Source organism: Parus major, chromosome 4 (genome assembly GCF_001522545.3).
Source record: "Parus major isolate Abel chromosome 4, Parus_major1.1, whole genome shotgun sequence".
Classification (NCBI taxonomy): domain Eukaryota; kingdom Metazoa; phylum Chordata; class Aves; order Passeriformes; family Paridae; genus Parus; species Parus major.
This window is the reverse complement of record NC_031771.1, coordinates 42,219,779-42,246,598: the sequence shown is the minus strand read 5'-3', so window position 1 is coordinate 42,246,598 and position 26,820 is coordinate 42,219,779. Positions and strand designations below refer to the sequence as shown.

The 26,820-nt window shown below is 42.1% G+C and overlaps 1 protein-coding gene across 1 annotated transcript in view; it reads left to right on the top strand.

Moving 5' to 3' along the window:
- The first annotated feature begins 11,666 nt into the window (after window positions 1-11,666).
- Window positions 11,667-26,820, top strand: part of KIT (KIT proto-oncogene, receptor tyrosine kinase) — a 54,380-nt gene continuing 39,226 nt past the window's right edge. The window contains exon 1 of the mRNA XM_015625776.3: window positions 11,667-11,801. Within this exon, the coding sequence (XP_015481262.1) occupies window positions 11,729-11,801 (73 nt within the window). The 5' untranslated portion in view covers window positions 11,667-11,728. The remainder of the gene's footprint in view (window positions 11,802-26,820) is intronic.

Sequence of the window (26,820 nt, the reverse complement as noted above, 5' to 3'; positions counted from 1 at the left end):
CCTGGTTTGATTTAGCGCAGAAATTAGATACAGTTTGTTTAAAAAAGAACTTTTAATTGTAGCTCAAAATAGAGTGAAATGGCATAAAAACTGATGTCACGGTCCAAAAATACTATTCTATTTTGAACATCTAAACGATGTCTGGTCTTATAAACGTTCAGATTATCATAAAAGTAAAAGAGGATCAGAAGAAAACTGAAAGTGCTCTTTTATAGATTGGGCAAAATCTGTAATTTGCGTAACAAAAAGATGCCCTCTGAAGATATGCTTGCTGTTAAAACTGAGATACTGTTGTATACTTGTCTAAAAAGGAGTTAGCAAACATTTTCCTTTTTATCCAGCTGCAGTCAATCAAATAGTGCAAGCAGGCTATGAATGAATATGAATTAAAGTTGTTTATGGGAAATGTAACGTGTAAGCTGAGCATTTTCAGAAACACTATACCTGAGGTCTACCAGCAACTTGTGCACAAATAGTTTGTTTCCACGGTCCTTTCAACACTGCCAATGCTGTTTAATGTAGTGACATCAGTGATGTAACATTTATGTCACAAACGGGGGGCATCAGCAAGGGCTAGTACCCCTTGCAAAGGGTGTTATATATAGTGTATATGTGTCCACTTTGTCACATGGACACGGGACAAGTAGCCCTAATCCACTGCTCCCAGCCTGCCAGAGAGCTGACACAGGTGAGAGAGCTCTGGGTGTAAGTTGGAGCACGCTCAAGAGCAAGTGCCAGGAGGAAATCCCTTTTTGAAACATGAGAGTGCAGAGTTTCCTGAGTTCAGACCCTTGCTGCCACTGCAGGAGAGGTAATCCCATATTTTTCCGACTGCTTGGGGAGCCATCTCCACCCCCTCACCTGCTCTTGCCCCAAAGTGCGTACTGCTTGATGATGCTCCACAACTGTGCATTCATGGATTCAGTGCAGATGAGCTCAGAGCATTCCCTGTCTGTCCTTTAGCTTGTCTGTGAAAAAGGAGATGCAATTTATCTCAAACATCTTCTGTAGAAGGAAATTAAATCTATATGAAACCACAGCCTAGCTAAAGGAACTGAGAACAGAGGCAGTGGCCAGAATTTGCCAGCGCTAGGAAACAACAAAGACCTAGAATACAACTGCTGGGGCTGCAGTCTGCAATGCTCCTCATTGACAGTGATGTAAATTTAATCAACCCTGCTCTCTACCTCCCTTTTTGTGTCACAGTAATACTTCAGCTCAGCTAGTTCCCTGCCTAAATCCACAATGTGGCCCCACAGAGCTCTGCCTAGCACAATGGAGGGGACAGAGCCAAGTAAGTCACAGACAAGCAGCCTACTGACACCCAGCTACACCCTGTCTCACTGGGTTACCAGCACTCCTAGAGAATTGTGACAGTGTGCACCTGAGGAGGAATTTACCTACAGATAGAGTTGCTAGGCTTGCTGCCTCTATCAGGACATTCTATTCAATCCACATCACTGTTAATGGAAGGACAACTGTTCAGGAAAGGTACTTTGGGAAGGACAATGGGATGTTTCGGTGGGAGAGGGCATCTGCAACCAGCAGTCTTTGTGCTGTGCATAGATGGACAGAAAGCAGAGCAGCTTCAGAGAGGAATATGTATCACCTGGCTGAAGAAGCCCTCTGGAAATGCCATAGGGTATACTGGAAATGAATGCATCACATTGGAGATGCTCAAAAACTGTTCTGGGAGGCTAATGCCTAGCTCTACATTGCCCTCACCAGCTACAGAACACAAAGAAGGTCAGCACATTTCATAGCTGGACACAGTGTGGCACGCCAGAAACTTCACCAAATTTCTCCAGTGAGGCAGGGCAAATGGGGTTGGAAATCACACTGCCTTATGGCTGCTGCAGGTTCCTTTTTTTCCCCCTGTGCCAGGAGACTTGCAGACCTGTTTAAGACTGTGCTGGTCACAGCTGAAAAGAGCAAAGGGGTCTGAAATGTAGCTGGCAGTGATAAAAATCTGGTCAGATCTGTGCTTGTAATGAGTCTCCACGTCCAAATATTTTGTTAGTTTTGCTTTGGATTTATTTACAGGTAAAACTCATTGATTATATTTTCCCACCTATTGTTTTTAGACATTTAAAGGAAATTCCTGTTAACCTTTGAGACTAAACAGCAACTTCTACATAATTTCAGCTACCTAAAAATGGGATACCTGCTGTCCACTACCTAAACCAGATGTCCCCATTCCCTTTGAGGAGGAGAAAGACATCTTCAGAGGACAGTTCATCTCACCTGCAACAGGTTGGGTGACTGCCACCCCAGAGGTGCCTACATTTCTGCACTAGATATAGACAGCAGCTAGTTGTCTAGCTTAGACACAGGTGAATCTTAGCCTCAGCTGCCTTGTTTCAGTAGAGATCCTGTCTTCATTAAGGAAATAAGAAAGGCAAAACTCAGTGAGCTTTTAATCAATGATATTTTATCCACTGTAGCTGACCACAGAGCAATATGACATGAAAACAAAACTAATGTGATGCTGAATTGATTTTTGCCTTTTTTATTTTTATATATTTGCAATATTCTTTATGCATGTATTTGTTGCTCTGTAGCCTATCATAGCTATTCATAGCTAGCATTTTACCTACTCTATTAGACAGAAAGACAATATAAATTTCCCAGTGGCTCCAAGCTGTGGGTCCAGTGTTAGATTCTCAGGGTAGCCAAGGTTGAAGCTAACTCTCTGAGACACATTTTCATAAACAAAGACTAGTTCCTATCTAAAAGAAAGGGGAATCCAAAGCGGGATGAACTGGGGGGAATTACCTCATCACTTATGTCTCTAATTGGGGATTTTTGTCAGTTATACTAATGTGCTAAACATATAAAAATTGTATATGCTTTATACTACGGTGCATCTTAGGCATTTTCCATCCAGTGAATTGTGTACCAAAGGATCCTTATAAAGGTAACCCCTTTTTATCACCTAACTGTCTGGCTCGGGATTTTAGTAGACCAGCAAAAAGACATCAGATGGACAGTTGATTTGCTGTTCCAGGAACCTGTTATTGCTTTGAACATAGGCTGCAGTTTTCTCTTGTTTCAGCGACTGATAGTATAACTTTGGTTAGTTAGCCAAACTAACCCCAGGGCTGTGATGTGTTGCTATCTGGATATACTCAGTGTTTGTTTGCAGGATTTCTGAAGTGATTGGAAGGGAACTTGACATATTAATGTTCTTCCAGGCTTTAAAGGGTCAAGATGACACATCCTCGATCATATGATTATGTTAGAGAAACTAAGAAATCATCTGCTAAAGAAGATGAAAGAAAACTTCTAAATATCGTTTACATATTGTGCATGTTTCTGCTTATCAGCTGAACAGAGGCTGTGCAGTGATGATTATTAACATGGCATCAAAGTTCTACAGATAAAAATGCCCCAAGACTTAACCACAGGTTGAGACTCTGACTCAGATTTAGCTAACAGCACCTCTTAAATTTGCCTTTGAAAGGAGCTACCCTACCGTGTTATTTTGATTTCTTGTCACCGTCATAAATCCAGTGCATGTTGTCATAGACTGTTGAGTGGGCATTGGCCACAGCCACATCCTAATTGCTATACTAATTTCATCTCCAAAGCTCCAAACCAAATGATCCGCTTCTGACACAGGAACTCGAGCAAAATCTGGGAGGCAATTTCTGCCTGCTCTCTGAGGTGTAGCAAGAAAAGCAAGCTGCTCCTGGGCTGACATCTGTGTTAACAATGGGCCATATGCAGGCTGTACAGAGAGAGCTGGTAACACACCCGAGATCATGCATTTCACAGATTGTACCTATTACTGACACCTTGTATAACATTTAATACAAGGATAAATAGAGGCAGCAGCCACTCGGACTGGGCACAAAACAACCAACCAGCCAACCTGAGGGAAGGGAAACAGCTCTGAGATAACCAAAATAACCACTCCCAGGAGCTGACTGCTGCCTTCCCTTGTTTCAAGACCCTGGCTATATAGGTATGCACCTACAATGGGGAAATCACCTGTAAGTACCTTCACTCCTGGCTTCAGGTAGAGGCATTATGGCATTTACTTTGGTATTTTGGCTCCTGTAGAAAAAAGCGTTCGCTTGTATGAGATGCTACCTTTAGCAGCAAGCCAGTGTAATTTCCTTCTCATTGCTGCTTCTCACTGCTTCTCCCCCCTCAGCTTGGCAGTAGACCTGTTCACACAGCCACACAGTAATCCAGATCACAAACTAGATTAGGGTGAAAAGTAACCTTTTCTGTGGTTCCTCAAAATATCTGTGCCAGCAAAACAAAGAGCTAGCAAGTTAAAGTGCCTCAAAAGGGGACAGGAATAGGGCAAGAAGGGTCAGGAACTTCCTAAGCCCATTTCAAAGCCAGTTTCTCACAAACCAATGTAACAAACACAGGCTGGATGACACAGGAGTAGTTTGGGATGGACACAGACACAGAAACCATGCTATCAGCTGTGAAAACCCAGTCCCAGCAGATGCACCTTCCCTCACAAGAAAGGCCTAGAGGGGTAATGGGCTCAAAGGATGCAAAGTTGACATTTACATTTGCATTATTTCCAACAAGGAGCAGATGGCAAAGGGATGCTCTATAATTTCCATCTGAACCCTAAAGAATCCATAATCTCCATTTTAGTTGGGCACTTTCAGGTCCTAAATCAGTGCTGTGTGCTGCCAGGTGACAACAGCTCCCTTCTCAAAGGCAGCTGTCTTTCAGCAGGGGATGGCTGTACAGGCAGTTAATTAGGAACCTTGACTTTCAGATATAAATGACTGTAAGATTTATAACAGGCAAAAGCAAAATCACAGTTTTTCCACTGCAGCCACAAAAAGCTGGTGAGTTCTGAAAATGCAACTTAGTACAGATGCTGGAGGTCACTTCCTAATAGGTGAGCATGGGAACCTGTACACAGTTTGTAGCCTGGCATGGTGTCCACAACAGAGGTCAGGGGTTTTCCAGCAATGCTCTTGAATTCAGAATCAGAAACAACACACAATGACCATTAACATACCATGACAAAAACAGATATGGTCATTAGAATTTTTTTTTTTTTGCACTAATGCAGTTGTTTATATTGCACATCAGACAGATTTGTAGGGAAAAATGTTTAGAAACATCTAGGTAAATTTCACACCAAAGTAATCATCTTTTTAATATCAGCTCCCTAAAAGAACCAAGATAAAATAGGAAAAGGATCACAGAAAACGTATCCTGAAACTCATTTGTCTGAATTTGAGCATACTGAACTGATAAATAAATAAATAATAAATAAAAAAGAAATAAATAAGTAAATAATAAAATAAAGTAAATAAAATTAAACTCAGAAGAGGAGGAGAAAAAAATGGTGAGTAGCCATCCTATTTAACAGAATATCCAAACTCACAAGTCTTCTAAATCAAGATGTTTTCATTAGTACAAACAAGGTTTACAATACCTGTCTCACAGGGACAAATACCATTTTTACTGCTCAGCATCTTTTTTTCCTTCTGGTTATCTAGACAAACTAAGTCATCAAAATGGAAATTTATCAAGGTGCAATCTCTTGGTGCAGGCCTTTCAGGTGTTGGGCAGCAAGCATTCACTGTGGAGGAAAGGCTCTACCAAAGCTCACTTATGCTACACAACGGGCTGCTGACTGTAATTGCCATCTCATTGCACCATCCCATTTTGAAAACTCTTATCAAAAGGACTGAAAAACTTTCTACAGGTGAAAAAAGAGAGGACTGGATGATAAATGGGATGGGCATGACCTTCTTAATGAGGAGGCATTTTTGACAGCCCTTAACTCTTCTTGTGTATGTCTACCAACACTGTGGATTATGGGGTTTATAATATATACTGCATTCCCAAATACACAGAGCTGAAAAAAAAGTAAAAATACCTCAAAGCCTCTGACAGTACAAGATAGCTGTAGGAAAATGAAATAAGACTGATAGGAAAATAATCTCTCAGAGACTTTTGCTTACCAAGAACTGTGAAGCCAGATAGTAATGAAAGCCTAAAGACATACATACCTGCTGTGTGGTCCCCTAAGACACCACAGCACTGCCTTGATAAGGACCTACTCCAGAGAGAGGGGCAACAGCATTTAAAGCATTTAAATTTAATAGGCATTATTCAAAAAGGTTGCAGGAGCAGAAGTGAAAGGCAAAGTTGGCTCTGTGGATGCTTCATCCATCTGTAGCAAGCTGCAAGTCCAGCTTTCCCAGTGATGGGAGTTACCCTCTCAAAGATGGAGATGCTAACTGATAAGTGTCTTGCTCTCTAATTAGTTCAGCTGCCCATGGTCATCCTGAGAATTGAACCAAACTGAGCAGAAACTGAGACAAGCTTTGTGGAGAGACAGACAAGAAGACCAGGCTTCTGGGTCTTTCTATGAAAAAAAGTAAATGGGTCACATGTGCAGTCTGTTGACTGTTCTGTTGACTATTCTAAGAACTGTCTTCTCTCAAATAAATACCTGCTTTTAAGGTAAAAATTTCTGCTTTTAAGGCCAAACACTGATATCCTTGTTCCAGACAAGGTGGTAGTGTTGTGACAAATCTACCTTGCTTTGTACAAGAAGACAGGCAGAGTGGGCACTGCAGATGGGACCAGGAGAGAGCAGGAGGCTCATATGATGCTCTTCTGACAAAGGTTGAAGGCTCCACAACAGACATGTGAGAGCAGCATTAACAGGGGGAGGCTGCTTGCCCATAAAGTACAAACCAAGTTAATAATAAATTTTAAAGCTGAATATGGGGGAACTGAAATATTTCTTCAAACTACACAAAGCTATAAACAAAATGGTACCAAAAGAGCTTTGAAGATACCTCGCAAAGCTAAAAAGGAGCCAAGTAACTTATGATACACCTAAAGAATGCTAAATTAAAATAGGTTAAAGAAAGATACTTTGAGAGGCAAGGTGACAAACAAGACACGATAAAAAAATCCAAGCTTTTTAGTTCATCTACTCAGGGAACACAGGCAAGAGAAACACCCTCTTCTCCACAACATACTTTTGACATATATTATCTCAATCAAGGCAGTTCCCTTGATTTTTTTTTTAGTTTTCTTCTTATTTGATCCTCAGATTTATAAGCAAAATAGTGCAATTTAGCAAATATGTCAAAGGAGTCAACTGGATCTCATGTGGCTTTAATCACCTCAGAGAAAAATTCCTGACAAGCCCCTCTCTAGCCATTTATTTAGATTGCAGATATGGCAAAGTACTGTAAGAAAAACAGAAGAACTCTTTATAAACTGCAAAGCAAAGTTAGTTCTTGTCACGAGATTCAGAGCCTGGATATGTTTTCAGCAACCAAGGCATTAATATCCTGTGGGAAGCAGGCAGAGAGGGCAAGGACAAGGCTCTCAGGGTCTGCAGCCCAAAGCTGCTGTATATGTGATGCCCAGGGAAGAATGGGTTAGGGCAGAAAGCTGGTAAAGGAGAATGCATTTGAGGAAGCCACATCAGCTGTTTCTCCACAATTATTTTGATATGCTCAACTCATTAAAAGAAAACCCAGCAACAACCCAGGAACAAAATTAAGTAAGACAAAACAACACTTGAAAAGACCTAGGTTGCTGCATGGAGTCAATTCTCAGCAGTGGCCTGTGCAAATAAAGCTGCAAGCGATAAAGGCAAGAACTACTCTTGGCAGTTCATAAAGACAAATCCCTTTTCTTAGTAAGATTGCAGGCTATAAACTAACAAAAAAATGCTATCAAGAAGATTAGAGCCTTTATTTTCCACTTAGGCTTAGACTGATAAAACAGTTTTTACAATAGTGTGCTATGCATGTGATAATACAAGATGTCTTCAAAAACAGCATATATTTCAAGCTCCCGTGATGACTATATCTAGGCTCTTGACATTCAATGCTGGAAAAATCTTTAATTAACTAGGATGGCAATGCTGGTCTAAGATCACAGGCACAATGGGATTTAGTGAGTATTCTACACAATTGGATTAAAAGGGAATAAAGCACACCTCTCACTTTAGTAATACTGAATGGGTTCAATTTGAAGATTCATATTCCAGGGAGAATGAGATAAAGGTGTGTCCACTTCATCTGAATTTATTTTTGTGTCATCCCCCTAAAAATTGCAGACATTTTGTCAGTTAAACTGCATGAAGACATTATAATCCTGCTATCTACAGATGAAGTCTTAAGACATATGCCTATCAAATGCTACTAGTTTTCTCCACTTACCCATCCTAACACGTCAGTGTGAAGAGCAGAAGACTAGAGATTAATTAAAAAAATGCAATGGGAGGTCCCAAAATCTCAAGGTTTCTAGAAAACAGGTCCAGCTGGATTATACTTATACTTGGTACAATATATATATACAATATATATATTGTACCAAGAGTTTTGACCAGCAAACTTCCCACCCTATTTATTTATTTATTTATATTAATAAAACAAGAAGCTGAGAAAATTCACAGCTACAGTTTTGTTGATTAGGATCAAGATACAGCAGAGTGCTGAGTAAATATTTTTGCACAGTGGTCATATGATATTCCTAACAGCCACTCTTCAGAAATGCTGCTTTACATGAATGCACAAGGCGGAAATTTAACCACTTTTTACTTTTAAAAAGCTTAACAAACTTTTGTGCCCCTGATTAGATAGGTTTTACAATAACATTGGTAAATCAATATGTGTTTCAAACTCTCATAATTTCTCAAAGCCTTCAGGAATCACAGAGGAGTTAATTCTGGAGCTGTCTGGCTTGCTGGGGCTGCCAGTTTATAGGAAAGAGCCATGCTCCAGCCTGAAGTCTGTCAATGTGCAATTTAGAAAAAGGAAAGTACAACCTTATAGAAAAAGTTGTTATCATGGGTTATCAGGAAGGATTCTAGCCAGCATTCATTGGCTCTATCAGAAGAGTATTTTCTTCTCTTCTCAATAGATACATTTTGTCACAGATAAAATAGATTCTAAGATTATTTATGCTGTAAAAAAGGTTTTCATAGCTCTGACAAATAAATTGTTTGAAACCATCAAACTCGCTAACTTCCAAATGCATTTCCATTTAGATAAAGAAATGAAAAGTCCTTCATTAGAGCACCAATTTTTTGGTGACATTAGGTTAATCTTACCAATATTATTGATCTATTCAATGTTTACTTCAGCAAGAAGTCCCATGGATGTCTAAAAGCAATCTTTTGAATTGACTATGCAAAAGGAGCTCATCCACAAATGTTAAGCTTTCAGGCTTTCAAGCTGAAGTGAACTTTTCAAATATAATTTCATGTATTTTTCCAAGCTTATCATTCTTATCTCCAAATCTGTATTGTGTCCAAAGCCTGTAAATCTCTCTTGTCTCTTTCTTCATTCCACACTCCCCCAAATGTGGACCTTCTGCAAGTTGTCTCCAGCAGATGATGAGGAGACATGGAATTACCTGTCCTAACGTACTGCCACAGTACCACAGTGACAACTGAAGAGAGGAACACGTCAGGCTGGCTGCAAAGCCAAAGAAGAATTTTCTGGTTTATGCTCACATATTTTGGACAAAGGTAGGAAAAAGACCTCAGAGAAACCTCCACTGCTTAAGAAGCTTTCTTTTGCTTCTATAATGCAAACAAGATACAGACAAGAGAATTTACAGCATTCAGTGCAATACACTGGAAAGGGCAACTGCATTTATCATTATAATTATTAAAAATAAATGAAGGGGCAAGGTTAAAAGCAATTCACCTTTGTTTCCCACTTACTGTTGCTATTTATAGTCAGTCAAAACACGTGGAGAATACTGTTGCCACTTTGATTTTGAAGTCTAACATTGAGCTAATGCTCGTGAAAACGAGGCATATGATCAGAGCCACGCGGAGTTCGGCTTCATGTGATCCGGGATGTGCAGGACCTAAAGGCAGGCCACTAACTGAAAGAGCACTAATCAAGGAGAACAGGGAAAAACCTGCCACAATAACAACATCACATGTTCCCTGATAATGCTTTAGTAAAAACCTCTTACAGTATACTGTGCTCTGCCTTTGCATCTAAGAAATTAAACACTCCAAGTGTTTACATAAAAAAAATTCCAGCTCACTTTGTTTCTCCTACAGAAATAAAATCTAGAGACATCTGAAAAATGGGGAGGGGGACACTAATAAATTAAGTATTTCAGTTATTTTTTCCTCCCTAGGATTAATTTGATGAGGCTAGCACCTAGTAAAAAATATGATTTTAAAACGTTATTTTATTTTGAAATTGTTGGTGTGCTAACAAAAAAGTATTCCGTTTTGCAGCAGAGGAAGGATTCACCTATCAAAAGAGACTGTCTGTCAGAGATGAAAGAGAGTAAAGAAATGGAGAGAGCCATTTTAAACATATAAGACAAGACTTTCATCTCATGCTGGACCATGTGGGACAGCACTATTAACCTTGCGAAAAAATCTGACAGGAGTGAAAAAGAAAGGAAGATGAAGAAAAAAAAAGAAGGAATATGTTACTTTCAATAATTTTTCTGATCTGTACTGACACATTTCAAGAAGTCTACATTTATGCTTTTCCAGGGGTGAAACTTTTGCTATATGTCCTCTACATCTTTCTGTACAGTTGTTATGGGTTTTATGACAGTCTGTGTGTTCTTCACCCTGTTCAGGCACTGCCTGTGGACACCTTGGGTAGAGCATGGCTGGTGAATGCATGAATGACCCCTTTGCCCGGGTCACCTGTATACCTTTTTTTCACCTCAGCAGCGTGTGCCACTGACTGCCAAGACAGTGTTAAACATTACACAACATACACAATGTTAGACATTTGTGTAATTTGTGTAATTTCTGCCTGCAGAGCCGCTCCACTCCAGTTCTGCAGCTACAGAAGTGAGTACTCCCAGATCCTCGTCAGTGGTCTCATCGGTGCTCAAAAAACTCCCTCTGTGGGATTCCACAACCCCTTTTCGCAATGCATTTATAGTCTAAATCCTCCTTGCTCTTTGCAATTGCCTTTCTTACATTTAAGCGATTTTTTTTTCCTGAGAACTAAATGGATAACTTTTTATCTTGCCCTTGAGGGACATGAAAAACAATCGCTCACAATCCTTTTCTTAAGGACCCTTTCCATGTTTAAGCTCCCTGTCAGTTTTCTCTTTTCCATTCCAAACCAGCCACTTCTTTCAAGTCTTCGCTTTGTGGCACAGCACACACTTTTAACTCTCACTCGAGGTGCTCCGGCCCTTAATAGGTGGTGGCCCACAGTGGGCTCAGTCGATCTCAGCCGTGCAAACCAGGGCGGAGGCGGTACCTTTGGTTTCTCCAGAGTCTGCCGTAACACCTCCAGGAGCGATCGGTGAGGATTTCAAAGCTAGGCAAATGGCTTTGTCCCTGCCCTTTAAGGGATGCTCTCTCCGTTTCCAGCTCCCATGCCCAGCCCGGCCGCTCCCCCCCCACCTTTCTCCGGTCCACGTTCCACTTGTGCATACGCAGCCCCGATCCCTGGGGTGCTCGGCATGGCAGAATGCTGCCCGTGAGGAAGGCGAGCTCTCCCGCACGACACCACGGCGCGCACATTCAGTCACTGGGCTCTGTCCTTTTTTAATTAGATCATTCTGTTGAAGGGCTTTACTGCGAGCCCGGACGAGGCGCCCCGGAGCGCTGCCCTCCCCCGGGGGCGGGGGAGCCGCTCACCTGCGCCCATCCCCGCGGCGGCGGGGCGGGGGCTCGGGGCGGGGCCGCCTCTACTCCGCTCCCTCCCGCGGGGGCTCGGGCATCTCCGCGCCGGGCGCTGCGAGCGGCAGCCGCGCCGGGATGGAGGGCGCGATCCTCGCCCGGGAGCCGGCGCACACCGTGCTGCTGCTGCTGCTGAGCCTCTTCCCCGCAGGTGGGAGCCGCGGGCGCGGGCGGGCGCGCGCCCCCGGCGGCGGGGGGGGGGGGGGGGGAGCCGCCCCCCGTCTGGGGCGGGCGGGGGCGGCGGCGGGGAAAACTTCGGAGCCGGCGGCCCCTTGCACGGGGCAGCGCCGCGCCGGGGCTCGGGCGGCAGCATCGCGCCCGGCATCGCCCCGCGCTGCCCTTGCGGGACGCCCCGCCGGGGGAAATAAAGTCCTTTGTTTCCCGTGCGCGGCTATCCGGGGCTGGGAGAAGGGCCGGCAAGGAACCCCTCCACCCCCCTCCACCTCCCCGGCCGGGCTGTTTTGACAATAAACTATCCGGGGATCAGTACAAAATGTCCCCGCCGTTAAGTGCTCGTTGAACAATGGGCAGGAACGAGCGGCCGGCGTCAGGTGTCCAGCGCTGCGCGGCGGGGTGCAGCCGCCCCGGGCGGGCAGGTGGGGCACCCAGCCCGGCTGCGGGGCTCGCCGCGGGACAGGGCATCAGGGCTGGTCTGTTCCGCCACTGACGGACCTTCGCGGTGAAGAGGGGCGATAGGTGCCTTTCAGGCCTTTGGGGGTGGGGTGGGGGGGGTCAGCTGGTGCGAAAACTTTGGTGTGTTGTAGGTTCCCTTCCACTGGTTTTGGAGAAGGGGGTTTACTTGCTTGACCTCACAGCCCTGGAGCATAGGTCTAATGGTTTTAAATACTGCATCTGGCTGCAGAGCTGGGCAACTTCGCACATGGCTTTCAGAGCCGCCGTGCACCTCCTTGCACGGTTTGTAGGTTTAGGAGGCGTTTGGCGATGTCCAGGGGAAGGTGCTGGAAGGAGGTCGCTGATAGACTTAGGGACGAATTTGGCCCTGGGCACTGAAGTCTGAAAGGAGATAACGTGAAAGGTTCTTTCGCTGCTTATCTAAGAACGAGCTGAGGATCCAGGGAAGCGATGCACAGCGATAGGTGTTGAACGTCTGCTGCCACCACCAGAGAGGAGCCTCGCAGAGCACCCTGCGTGACACAGACTGGAGGGGGTTCTACCAGCCTCTGTCCATGGGGGCAAACACTACTGAAACATCAGAAACCAGCAATAGTGACAATTTACACTTCCTCGTTGTAAAACACTTTAGTTTAGGATGGGTTAATGGTTTGTTTAGGTAACTTCTTGTGTTTGCTGCCTTTTGTTTATTGGTAATTTGAGTGTGGTATCTGGTAATTTGGGCTTCTCTGTTTAGAAGTACCCACATAAGCCTGCAAAATGCCGCAGCCACAGGAGTGGGAAAGTCTCCTACCAATGAGTTATTCCTAGAAAGAAATTTTAAAAATGTTGAAATGATTAATACCTGCCAACTTCCTTTACTTCATGTATTTATTGTCTGCAATTTAAGGTTATCCTTTATCATATAGTTAGACTGTCCTTAAGGAAAGCTTGGGAAACAGGTCACACTGGCAGCATGTCCTGGAAGACAAAGGTGCAGTTCCAGAGTTCTGGAGAAGCAAGGAGGAAACCTTTCTCATGATCCTTATTCTCCATCTGGGTTTATACACTTACTTGTGGGAGACTTCAGGGACACATCAGACAAAAACTTGCGTGAACAAAACCACACCATGTTGTAAGAAATAACTTGCTGCTGCAAATGACAGCTGTCCTTGGGTATGTATGTGCATCATCTGTGTATCACACAGATGTAGGAGTATTCTGGGCTAGTTTTGTGGTGCTGGGGGAGGTATCAACGTGATGGTTCGAGTCCTGGCAGCAGCATAGGAACATCAGAAGTGACAGGACAGAGCTGACGTGCTGTTCTGGATTGCTCCAGAGCTAGTTTGACCCTGAGCTACTTTTGGTTTTGCCTCAGTGTAGACACTTGGCTGGGATGATCTCCCACAGTCCATGTTGAGACCTATCCTGTTTATCACTATACAGATTTATAATAAGTATCTTTTTTTGGCTGTTGATCAAGAGCTTCTTCCTTTTATTGCAAACCAGGAAGGAGGATGTAGAAAACAGCTTAATGTTGCTTCTCAAAGGGTAAACCATTCATCTTTTCTGTACATAGTCCCTTCCTACTTTTTGTTTTTCTTGCAAACTAACGTGCTTCCATCCTTCTTTTCATTTGGGACTTGCCTTGTCCTCATTTTGATGCAATATTCTGATCTCTTCTCTCTGCGTCTCCTGTCCTCCCTCAAGGCTCACTTTGTCCCCCACCATCCAGTACTCTGGCAGAGTCTCTTGCATTTCCATCCTGTGGTCATGGAAGACTGGACATGGTTCCTTTCAGCCTCCATCCATCAAATTTATTTTTTTTTTTCCAATCAGCTACAGAGTAATAGGAGACTCTCCCTGTGCCCAGAGGGAAGAATGTCTGTTTTCAGTGATGCTCCCTGCTACCTGTCAGCCATGAGGGAGGAAGCTTGAAGGAGGAAGATTGAATTTGATGAGGATTCTGATTGCTGTCATTCAATCACTGCCTTGACCCCCCTCAAGCCATCTGAGTATCCTGTCCTCCCTACTCCTGTTTCTGTCTCTGCTCTCTCCTTCTCCTTTTCTTCCCTCCCCTGTGGCAGTGCAGAGTCTCCTGTGCAGAAATGTGGCCTAAGGCCATTGCCAGGAGCAGAATGGAAATGTCAAAGATTGCTCAATATTCAACTCTTTTTCCTTACTCTCCCTGCAAGTGCGTAAGTGATTTTTGTTCGGGCTTTATAATAAAGAATGTGACAAATTTGGCAAGAAGTGAGGCTCCCATTTACATCCTGTTGAAATACCATTCACAGAGACTGAAGGCATTTCCATGTGCTTATTTTGCCAGAGAGAGCCTCTTGTCAACAGATGACTGCAGCTGTAGTGCTGTTGGGTTGAATTGGCTCTCTGTGGGTTTTCCATCTCCCTTCAGCTCTCCCAGTGATTGTCCAAACAGTAACTCTGCTCTGCAGGTGCCTGAATTAAGCGAAGGATCCTGAGTCACCTCCAGAAGGGACGTGCTGCACCAGGATACAGGTGGAATTAGAAGGGATATGTCTTTAGCACATGTAAACATGAGCTAGGACAGATCTTGGGAGAAACATCTGAGTCATATTCCATTCAGTAGGAGGTTCTCCTAGTGAAGCTTGTCCTTTTCACTCTCTGGTCTGTTCTGAGAGACTTCTGGTATCTTTATAGTATTTGGATTTCTGTCTGAACTACAATTTGTTGTTACTGCAAGCTATTAGATTTTTAAGGCATATCTGGAGCTGCCAAACTGAATACCAAATACTAGGCATTTGTAGTTTGAAGGACAGCTGCTTTCTAGTCTGAACAGTAAACAACCTGATGGAATCTGAAGGTAAGGAACAACAAATTCTGGATAAAACAAGAACCACACAGCATCAAAGAGTTTAAACAACATATATGTTTATCTACAATACACAATGACTGATATAATCACGTATCAGTCTTGTAGAAGAGAGGCAGTAATTGCTCAAGGTTAAGCCACTTTTCAGCTTTTATTTTTTTTTCTCTGTCCACGAAGATGAATGCCATTGCAGAGATCAAGTGTTACACATTGTCTTGCTCTATGGATGTGACACATGATTTTACAGATGTTGTTTTCTTTTTCATCTAGTACAAACATCTTCCAGGATTTTGACTCATTTCCTTAAGTCTCTTTCAGCTGTTCAGAGAATGGCTAGAGGAAATGAGGTCTGATATCCTAATGCATTGCATTTATTGTAAGTACCCTCTCACTTTAAGTACAAAGCTTTACCTTTTTAAATTTTCCGAATTTCTTTCTGACTGTTCCCGTGCACAAGAAACAACTTGAAGATGTTTCTGTCCCGTAGAAAATCGGCTTCCCTAGTTGGGGTTTCTCAGCTGTAGCAGAGCTTAAGGTGTTCATTGTAACTTCAGGCAGAAAGGAAGAGCTGATACTGTGGAGTCTAAGGAAAGTGTGTTATATCTTTTGGTCATTTATTTAAAAAAATCTGAAGAGAATGCGCACAGAAATTAGGAGACCTTGACATAAAAGCAATCTTAAAATTACTGTTATTCTTCTATATTACTGTATTCTTTAGTATCATGCTTGGTTTTTCAATGACTTTTAGGAAACTAGAAGATTTTTTTTCCAGCAGGACCCTGTTTGACAATGAATCCTGCAAACAGTCATAAATGAACGTAATTTTACGTGTGTGAGCAGTCTCCTTGGCTGGCTGCCAAACCTAATGACAACTGAAGTGTATTGTTTGTCCACTGGCCAAGATTGCTGCCGTTAGTGATAAAAGCGTAAGGAGAGTGTAAACATCTGTGTTTGAGGGGAGAATGTGACTCCTGTTTTCTAGGGGATACCAATTAGAAAGCTCAGTAAATGTTATTCTCTCAGTGGATTTCCTCTTGGGGATTATATTGATTTATTCTGAAAACACTAGTTTTTAGATTTAATGGATTTTTAATGATATTTTTCATGTTGCAAAATATTTATTTTTTATTTTTTTTACAGCATGTAAGGCTCTTCACTTGAACAGTAAAGAGGCATGTAAATAACAGAAATGTTTCTAATGTTGCTACCATGCTATGCAACTTCTGGGCTGCTCCATAGGGATCATTTCTGGAAACTGAACTAAAATGGAGCATCACTGAGTAACATTAGGAGCTACAAGTGGTTTTTGTCACTGGGAGGGCTGACTGCATTAAATGGTCTGTAATTTTAAATGTCATCTTGGCAATTGAATCTGTGATCATGTAACACAATCAAATATCTGATTTGGAGAAGAATTCTCCAAATACCTGACATGGAGAAGAATTCTCTGGTCAACTAGGCACAGGCAGTTACAAATCTAAATGATGAACAGGATGCATGAGCTGATTTAAGTTAAGAGATGAAAACTGTAGCAGGAAAATGTGAAAATCAGAGAGATGCATCTCTTACAGGTTCTTTGTAAGCATGGCAAATGGCAGGTTACTCCTACATCTCCTATCTTTTCCTATCAGTCATTGTGTTAAGCTAGGCAGTGCTCCTCTGCTCATACTGGGGTCACACCATGCTCCTCGTGAGGGACCAGAAGGCCAGAGCAAGTCTGTGAAAACAGGCTGAGAGAGCTGGGGCTCAGTCTGGAGAAGGCCAGAGTGGATTTGTTTTACAGAAAGGCATTGTGCAAAAGCCACGCAGCAAAAATAAATCAAGCTTGTTGGTTATAACGTGTCATTCAGAGCCTGCATGCTTTGAAGGGGTGGAAAATCCCAGTGAGCTGTGCAATAGAAATGTTTTGGGTGTTCACATGCCTAGGCCGTTCAGAACTAACCAGATTCCTGCTGATGGGTATGGTGAGATTTAAAACTTGCACTTGGCTCTCTTACTTAATCTGTATTTTGTTCAGGAGTTAATGGCTGCACTGGCTGTCATACGTAGAAGGTTTTGTCTGCGGGCCTCAGGACTGGAAACTTCATTCTTTCCTGAATGAAATCTGACTTTCTCATGCATTCATCTTCTTCCTGCAGCTGGGTTTCTAACAGACATGGCAAGCCTTAGGGAGCTCCCATAGAACTCTGTGAGTAAGGCTGGAGGATACCTGCAGAGGTCTGGTCTGTCCCCAGCTTTCCTTTGTAGTCAGATGGAGCAGATCTCCCCACTCAGACTTCTGTTCTAACCTGCTCTAAGGCAGATTTGTGCTGCAGACTCTTCCCACCTGTTCTTTCTTGTAAATAGTTATTAAAGGTCAAAAGCTGCTTCTGATACCTAATCTTCCTTGCTGGTTGCTTAATTCTATCCTTTTATTCTCTTGGTCCTTTGGATATAACTAACTACTCATCACCATCCTTTTTATAATAATATTTTGCACATCAACAATATAAACCCTTCAGCTTCACTTTTTTATGATGCACCTTTTCCAACATTTTCTGGAGTGTCTTCTGTGACTCCTTGCCCTCCTGCTCTTCTCAGCCTTCTCAGACTTGTTTGCATTTCCTCCAGAGATGCTGTGTAAAATTGACATCTGACTACAGATGAGAAATGCAGTGTTTCCAGGCTCAATAAAATAGTTACCTCCCCCTGTACTATGTGCTTCAATTTGATTCAAAGCAATGTAAATCTGATTTTAATCATGATTTAAATCAGCCAACAGTAAGCCTCATTTTAACTGTTTTGCATTTGTACTTAATCATTTTGCAAAGAAAGGTTTAACCTCCTTTATTACCATTGAGATAGAGTTTTAATTAAATATAGCCTTTGCAGTTAATGTAATACTTACTTTGATTAATCACTGTGCCTGTATTTAAGCAATTATGTGGCTTGTTATATATACACTGATCCTGATTCTTCATGTGTATGTTTTAGTATGAAAATAGAAAATGTTGGCATTTCTTGTATTAGATAATTGATTTTTACTGATGGTTTGCATTGATTACAATGAAGGAAACAAGAATTCTGAAATGTTCTTCCGTTAGATAAAAAATAGCACCACATAGAAGCCAGCCAATTCAGAAGAAAAAACTCATTGAGAAATATTTTGAAATAAAGAATTAATGCCTGAAAGGCCTATCTGTAGTCAAAACTGGTGGCTTCTAATCACTGTGGTACAAAAATTTTAGAACTAGTCCATGTCATTCTCTCCTTATTCGTTGAGTAGCAATGGAAAGAAACATTTATGGGGTTTTTTTTTTCAACTCCAAATCAATAGCTCCTCTTTGAATGGACTAGTTGCTTAATTGAGTTGTACTGAATGAACTGAAATAATGAAAATATTTTCTCTGCACCTGGTAGGGAGCTCCAGATGCCAAAGGCTGGTTTTTTGCTGCAGCACAACCTGCCTAAAGGTGATCTGGGACTGATTTTGATTAATCCAGTAGTTATCTTTAAAATGTTGACAGCAAATGTACAGCTTGAATAAATTTCTGCTTTTATTTTTGTAATGATTAGAGGAGCTGTAAGTTTAAATTTACGTTGTTGTGTTTTCAAAATCACTGCTGAGTATTTTCACCTTTTAAAAGGAAAATGTGCATTTTTAAAATCTTTGGTTTTACTTGTCATGTAATATTTCATTATGCAGCTTAATATAGGGTATTTTTACCTGAAATGGTTCTGTTTGTATGCCTTATATACAAGTCTGTGCTAGGACCCCATCCTGTGGCATTCATTTTCTGCTGCTCAGTGGCTGCCTCTTCACTTTTGATGCTTGTTTGCTGTTGTCTATGTCATGGAATGCTTTCTATGCCTGGATGAGCATAACTTTTGTACTTTGGAAAGAAATTGTTATCTTCCACAAAATAAAAGCTTCCTCCCAGTAGTGTTGGTTTTAATACAAGTTGTTAAAGTTTCCTATTCCATAGAATGTCTGACTTCCAGGTATTATACATAAAATTGCTGACTTTGCAGTAGTATTAATGTTATCATACCTAGGATTTGAGGTATGCAGCACAATAAAAGAGGTCAAATGGAAGGAACATAAGTAAGCCCTGTGCTTCTGGTCTCTTCCTATAAGCTAGATATAAGAAGAGCTGCTGAAATGGGATTCTCTGTTTAAATAGGCACTCAGGCTACACTCACATTAAGTAGTCCTCTGTGTATCTCTCCTGGAGCAGGAAGGAGGACTGCTTTTCACTAAGCAGTTACCTATATATATATATATATATATACATATAGATATATGTATATATGCAATGTATATGCAATTTCTGATAAGGTTTATAAGTAAACTAGAAAATAAAGTACAACTGAAGAGCCAAAACTAGAAGTCAGAATTCTGTGATACTGGAGACAAAGCTCAACAGCTGAGTTATTTATCTCACTGCCAGAAGACTGGGGAAAATGAAGCTGAATTGTCAGAAGTGCATCCAGGTCTCTGTATTGAAAGCACTTCCATCTAAGACAACATCAGTGACAGATGCTGCTGGGTGTTGGTGTAATTGTCTGAGGTGAAATTTTTCACCTGAGGGTGTTCTGAAAAATGTGCCAATGACTGCCCCTGAAGCTATCCTAGTCATAGTCTGAGAAGGTATATGGAAAGATATGTATCTAATAATACTGCATACCTCACTAGAAAACAACTTTCTAGTTTGGTATGGTCTGTAAAACAATGCTTTTACAATAATTTGTTACCTACATCTTAATAGAAAAGTTTAAGTGTTATTTAGACAAGGGAAATCTAACTTCTTGCAGGCTTATCAAAAATCTCTGAACAGATACACTTAATTTATATGGACAAGTGTGGAAATAGCCTAAAACCTGTCTCTTAAATGTATCCTGTGCCATGTGCCTGCATGACATGATGAAATGACTTGTATTTTGGTAACACAGCTCTATAAACACTCAATCTCATTACTAAACCCGGAATTTTTCTCATTAATCTGTCAGTTCTTTCAGTGAAGGAAAAGAGAATACAGAGTATTTTGGACATAAAAGACAGTGGTCTCTTTTCTGCAAAATTTGGTGAACATGTTAATCTGGAAGTCTTGTTTATTGCTGTAATCTTCTAGGAAAATGTACTGAACTAAATATCGAGAGAAAGTAAAAAGCAGTGTTCCTCTTTGTGGTATTTAATGTGGTCCATCATATGAGCAGCGATAACATAATTATGCAATTATTGGTATATTTTCCCCTCTGGAGGCCTTATGTAGATGATTACCAGTGCACCTTTTAATGAAATTGCTACTATTTGATAAAATTACTGCCAAGACTTGAAATAATTAGAATTCGCATTGCCAAAAGTCTTATATCTCCTTCCTCAGTTGAGCCTTTTCCAAATAGGCATTAATTCAGATTGCAAAATGATTTACTGTTCTTCAGTTTTCTCATTTCTCTTCATTAAAATTACCTTTTCACTGCATTTCAGAAAACATGCTTTCAAGCCTATGTTGCTCATTACAAGGAATGTTCATTCAAAATGGAAGTTGAAAGACACTGCACCTTTTAATGTAAATGTCAGCAAAGAGAAGCGAGAAGAAAGAGCCATTAAAAGAATAGATGGGGAGCATGACAGCTGAATATGAATACACTATGCATTAATGTGCTTTTTCATTCCTTCTAATCATTCTCCATACTTATTTCATAATTTGTTTATTTATGTGTCTAACAGCTGACAAAACTAACTGTGGGAACAGCTGGTTAATAAGTAATTTTGGAAATTAGAGGGAGGAAAGAAATAATTCAGTAAGAGTAAGAATCAATCTAAATGTATAAATCTCAATACTGACAAGTGCTGTGGCATATAGTTGCTCTCTTTTTTTATTTTTTGCAAATCTACTTGTGTGTATACATACATACATATTTAGCTGTACTCTGTATTTCTCTTTGAATAAGAAGTATCAGGTAGTTGTTGTAAGCACAGACCATTCTAGTTTTTAAAAAAACCAAAACAACCTGGCAGGTCAGTCATGCATTGGGTTTGGTTTTATTTGTTAATACGTTACCTGTAGATTCCTTCCATGGTGGGAAGTTTAGGTATAAGAGACCATAGCACATCAATATCATATAATGAAATTATATGAAATCACCTAGTGTAGGTTGTCACACCTAGTGCTTCAAGACAAGTGACTGGGCTACTGTAGTGCACATGATACTCCTTCAAAAAATAAACCCCAAAACAACAGAAAAAGCCCCAAAGCTGTGACTTCTCAAAAAAGGAGGATTCAGGGAGGTGCTGTACTCAGCCTTGGAAAGAAACGTAGTGTTTGATCCTGCTGTAGACATTTAGTATGTGTGCTAAACCAGAATTATATTCAGCTACATGTCTGTCTTTGACAAATGGCTCTATTTGCAGAGTGAGGGATGCCTGTCAGAAAGGGCAAGCTGTTCAGCAGGCAGGAACAATAGCCTGTTTGCATGGCTGGATTTTCCTCACCCCCAGCTAAGGAAATCAAGCCAGTGGGGAAGAGGAAGGCATGTCTCTGGCAGGTGTAGTTACTTCCCTCAGTCCCTGGCCTTGAGGGAGTGTTGCACTTGCATGCATAGGGCAGTTCTCACATGGTTTTGGAGGTCTTGTGAGGAACCTGCTCTGCTAAATCTGTTTCTGAAGTACTGAAGCAAAGTGCTGTTCGCTATATCACTAATTAGTGTGACAAGACCCCCTGCAGGAGGATCTGCTGGCTTCCACCCACAAGCCAGGGATTGTCCCAGGTGCTCATGGTTATCGTGCCTGAAGATTCTGTGCATGTTTCTCTTGGAGAGTCGGATGTACAGGGTCTATGGAGCTGGCTGGATTTGTCTTCTTGCTACCTGATGCTGGCTCTTCCTGATTCACCACATCTTGTTCTGAGGGGTGCATAACCTCTCTCTCCAGGTATAGCTGGGTGTTCCCTCAGTCTCCTGAGCTCTTTTCTCTGCAAGTGCCTCTTACTTGTTCTGTGAAGTGCCCTGCCAGGGCGTGAGGTGTGTCATGAGGCAGGTCCATGTCGGTGCAACCCCAGACTGTGGAGCTGAAAGGTTACCCTGGGGCCTCACTGCAAAGGGGGGTGCTTCCCAGCCACAGCCTCTCTAGTTCCTCATGCTCATGCCTCCACAGATGATAAAGACAGCCTTTGTTCTAACCTCCTGCCACTTCCTCTCTTGGGTTTGCCATGGGTGGGAATCAGCTGGCTGGTTCCACACTTGCTCTTTGTGTGGGAGATCTTCCTTTCTCCTTGATGCTGTTGGCAGATGGAGTCAGCTCGGCTGTGCCTTTGAGTGCTGTGCTGGTGAGCTCCCGCCTCCTGCTCTCCACAGCGCCCTTCCTCTGCCCCCTTCCCTTTTGGGGTGAGGGGGCAAGCAGGGCTGGGTGGGAAGACAGGGGGTTGCCCTCATGCAGCTGGGTAAAAGTCAAAGCGCTCATTAATCCTCTACGCTGGTCTTCTGCTTAGTAATACATAGCTTCCAAGAATCCAAAACTTCAGAGTGAGCACAAGCTAGTGAGCTCTTCATTTCTGCTTGGAAAACACGGCATTGGAGAGTCTGTTGGTCAGCAGATAGCACCGACCCTGGGAGATGGGTTAGAAACAAACCGCTTAGTTCTGCAGGGAAGAATAATCAGCCTAGACTTAAGTATGTGTCCACTGACAGATAATTTTTCAGTCTCTGAAAAGAAGTTGGGGCAGAGGAGACAATCAGCAAGGATTTGTCTTTCAGATATGCTGAGAGTTCATAACGCTTGCAGGGACAATCGCGTGTTGGGTCTTATTTGGTCTATGTCTTTGAGGAAGACACTAGTGTGTGTGTTGGTGTGGATGGATTCTTTTGCTAGCCACCTTTTGTCCCACAGCCTGGCTGAAATGGGATCTAAAGCAGCTTTCAGATCAAATAATTTAAAACTGACATTTGCCATTGCTAAACTTTTCATCTAGCATAAGGGAGAGTGTCTGTTTGGTGAAGTGGAACAAAACAAGTAAGCATATGATAGCATCTCTCCTTTGAAAAATCTGTGAGATTTTATACATCAGAGTAAATTCAAGTTGTTTCAGTGCAATTAACTTGCAAGTTTGACACTTTATATTTTTCCTTGGGGCATGAAATGGCAGGACAAAGAAAATGTAATTGAAAGGATCTTACATTTGTGTCCATCATAGCATATGTCAACTGTCATAGTGGCTTTAACAAATAGACGACAGAGTTGGAAAGGTGATATTCCTCAATTAGACCTGTGTGTAAATACTCCAGAGAAGATTGAGCAGGCTTCTGGCTAGGGCCTCTGCACTTGTATAAAAGAGATGGTTTTGCTTCTGCTCTTCTTTCAGACCTGCAGGGGACTTGTGTGTCTGAAAACACATTCACTTTTTTCCAGCAGTGCTGGGTATGCTGAAAGAGGATATTACTTCCCTGCAAGCCATGTCTTGCTGATATCCCTGGACCATTGCATCTACAGCAGTGCCCCTACTTTAACTGATAAAGCATATCTCTTGTTTCTGCTCTCTTATGTTGTTGTAGATGAAAAGCCACGGTGAGTGAGGTCTGTGTGATAGCCCTTGAAATGAAGCCAGTGCCCAGAATGCATAGGCACTGAAAAAAAAAATAGTCTCTCCAATTGTATCCAATTCCCACAATCTTACACAAAAGTTGTGGACGTTTTGTCACTTGAAGTTTAGCTCCTCTGTGCATTTATGATAGAAAAACGTTAACTGCTTTAGAAATCATGGTCAGGATCAGGTCGTGGTCAGGTCACTGTTTTTGTTGTGCCATGTTTGTACAGATTAAATGATGATGACTATGAAGGTTATGGACAACTGCAAGGGGAAAAGGCAGAAGCTCAGAAGAGCTTGCCATTCCCTTTCAATGTGTCCCAGCCTTTGGGAAGGCAGGGTGAGGGGTTTGCTCTTGCTGAGCAGCAGTGAACCTGTTGGCAGGGCGCTGCCAGTCTCGTGGGCCTGGCAGAGAGGTTGGTACTGGGTGTCAGCAGGTTGTGACTGTGCTGTGAAGCCTCTGCCCTGGGAGATGTTTGACACAACTTGAAAGTAGAAGGGCGTGGGATAAGGCACAAGGTTTTTTGTTTTATTTTCCTTTGGAAGCAATCTGTTGTGTTATAGAGCTGCCACAAACTTCTCGTTCCTTTTAATGTTTAGATAAGAGTTCAAAGAGGAAGCAGCCACAGAGAGACTAACCTGTTGGCCTGAGGTTGTGCAGGAAATCTGTGGCAGAACTGGGAATAAAATACACAGTGCTTGACTCTTCATCTTATTCCATGGCAGTCCCACATCCTTCATTTGTTTGGCAGCTGGAGATGGTTTCCAGTTTCTTGCAAGCTTGATGTGGACTGGCCTCAGATGTGCTGTTCTAGGCTATAGCAGTGTTGTCTGAGGCTGAAAAACTCCAGCATAAACTGTATTTTTTTCCCCAGGATAGTTCACTCCTTAGCCAGAGGTTTTGTTGTTTGCACATCCCTTAATTGTTACAGGAGCATTCTGCTGTCCTTAATCACATCCCTGCAATTTGACCTGCATTTCCTATAAGTATTATCTAGAGCTGTTTGATTTTCTAATTCCTCCAGCCTGGTTTTCCAGATGTTCCTTCTGCACGCAGAATTCACAACTGCTATACTCCTCTTTCCTACCTCTCCCTCCATTTTTAATATATTCTCTTTTTCAGTTACACAGCCTTGTTCTCAAGTGATCCCAGCATTGTAGTTTGTAACTCAAGTTTGTTATATTACAAGGAGAAGTTAGGGTCGTGGACGTGAAGCTCTTCAGCTGTAGGACTCAAATTTAGTACATCCAAAATGGAACTTAGTCTGTCCAACTCTGAGCTTACTAGTTTGTTTTAGGTTTCGTTTTGTTTTTTTTTAAATTGTAACTTATTTGCCATTATCAGTGTATTTTTTTTAGCATATAACTACCCCCTCTAGTTACCCTTGAGGACAACTCGAGAGGGTCATCCAGAATCCTAGTGTGGTACTCTGGCTGTGCAGTGTGTGGGGAATGTTGAATGTGTCACGGTGGGATCCACAGTCTGTGATCAATAGTGGGATCATCTGCCCCACTTGAGACCACAGACTCATGTGGGCAGAAGACAGGTTTTCTCTCTTCTCCTTGTCCTGAGTTGTTGGGTCGGGTGGGCTTCACTGAGGTGGGGACACTCAGCTGAATATTGAAGTAGTACTCCATCTCCTTTTCAAAGGTGTAAAGAGGTGGAGAGAAGGTAGAGGCATGCCCAGGTGTGGGGTAGATAACAAAGTAAGGATGCATATCCACACCTGGAAAATTTGAGTGGGGGACATAGCAGTGGGTTCCTCCATCCCATTGCTCAGAAAGTTTACAGTCCTGCTAGTGACTGGTAAAGCCATGATCCCACCTGGACTGCACACAGAGCTCGGGGAGGAGACAGCAGACACTGTGTCCCACGGGGCTGGCACTTGGAGATCCCTTACTATCTCTAGCATAGATACTGCCAACACAGCTGATTCCTGAATTATGAGTCTTGGTGTCATGGCTGTGATTACATGGTTGATGTTACTGGAGTCCCCAGGAGCAATAGTGGGCCTGGAAAGAGCCCTGTCACTCGGGTGCCATACAAATGGAGCAGTCTCAGACATGAGCCTGAGAAAAGATGAGGAGAGAGCAGATGGACACATGCTATGGGGATTAGTGCACTGGATTACAAGTTGTTAGTTAAACGCTCAGATTTCTGTCACTTAATTATTCCTCCAAAAAGAAGATACAAAGTCATTCTCGTCTTTCTAAAACCATTTAAATTTTCTTTTTAAAGACAGATGATGTTTTGGTGCACAATACAAAGCAAATCTAATAGTCATTGTGTTTACGACCGGTTGTCCCTATGCTATCATAGTTTTTTTGAAGAGACATAATTTTCAGAAAGCAAGAGAAAAAAACTCTTTACACTTTGGGAATCCTTATCACAAGGCATTATTCAATTTGTAAATTGTTTTGCTGAGAATTCATAGGCTGCGTAAAAGGAATCATAATAAAATAATCTCAAAATACGAGTGATTCTTCACTACATTGTGCTAGTTTCCTCATTTTATTTTTCCAGCTCTGCTATATAACGTATTTCTTGTGCCTCTGGACAGCTCAGGCTTTGCTGTGTTGTTTACTACCTTTGAAAACTTGCCAGTAACTTGCTAGGTAGTCCTGTAGTAAGTGTTGCAAAAATCTGAACTCCTAACCGGAATGGATAGGATGAGACCTAGGGGAAGGAGTAGGTAAGAGTCATAAACATTCCATAAAAATATAAAATTTTGTTTCTTCAATCTTTCTGACAATAATTTTTTGTGGGATGATTTCTTATCTGTTCAGTCTCGTGAGTTTATGTAGGGGATTGATTAGTGGAACTCATGGAAAACTTCTGGTAGTGCTGGAGAAACAGACACTGGTGGACTTGTCTATTGGGTTTAGCACTGGTAAGTTTTCATCCGAGGGAGATGGGGAGAGACGAAGGGCTTCCTCCAAAACCCAGACCACGAACAAAGTAATTAGTCTTTGCAGGTGGTCTAAACATCCTTTGCATCCTTTGCTTCCTACTCAGTGGTGGATTTGTCAGGAAGAGGGGCAGTTACCTGACCTGGTCTTAATCCAGTGTATACTTTAAGAACAACTAAAGCTGTGAGATGAGTGAATTAAGTCTGGAGTGTATAACCTCATCCCAACTAATTATC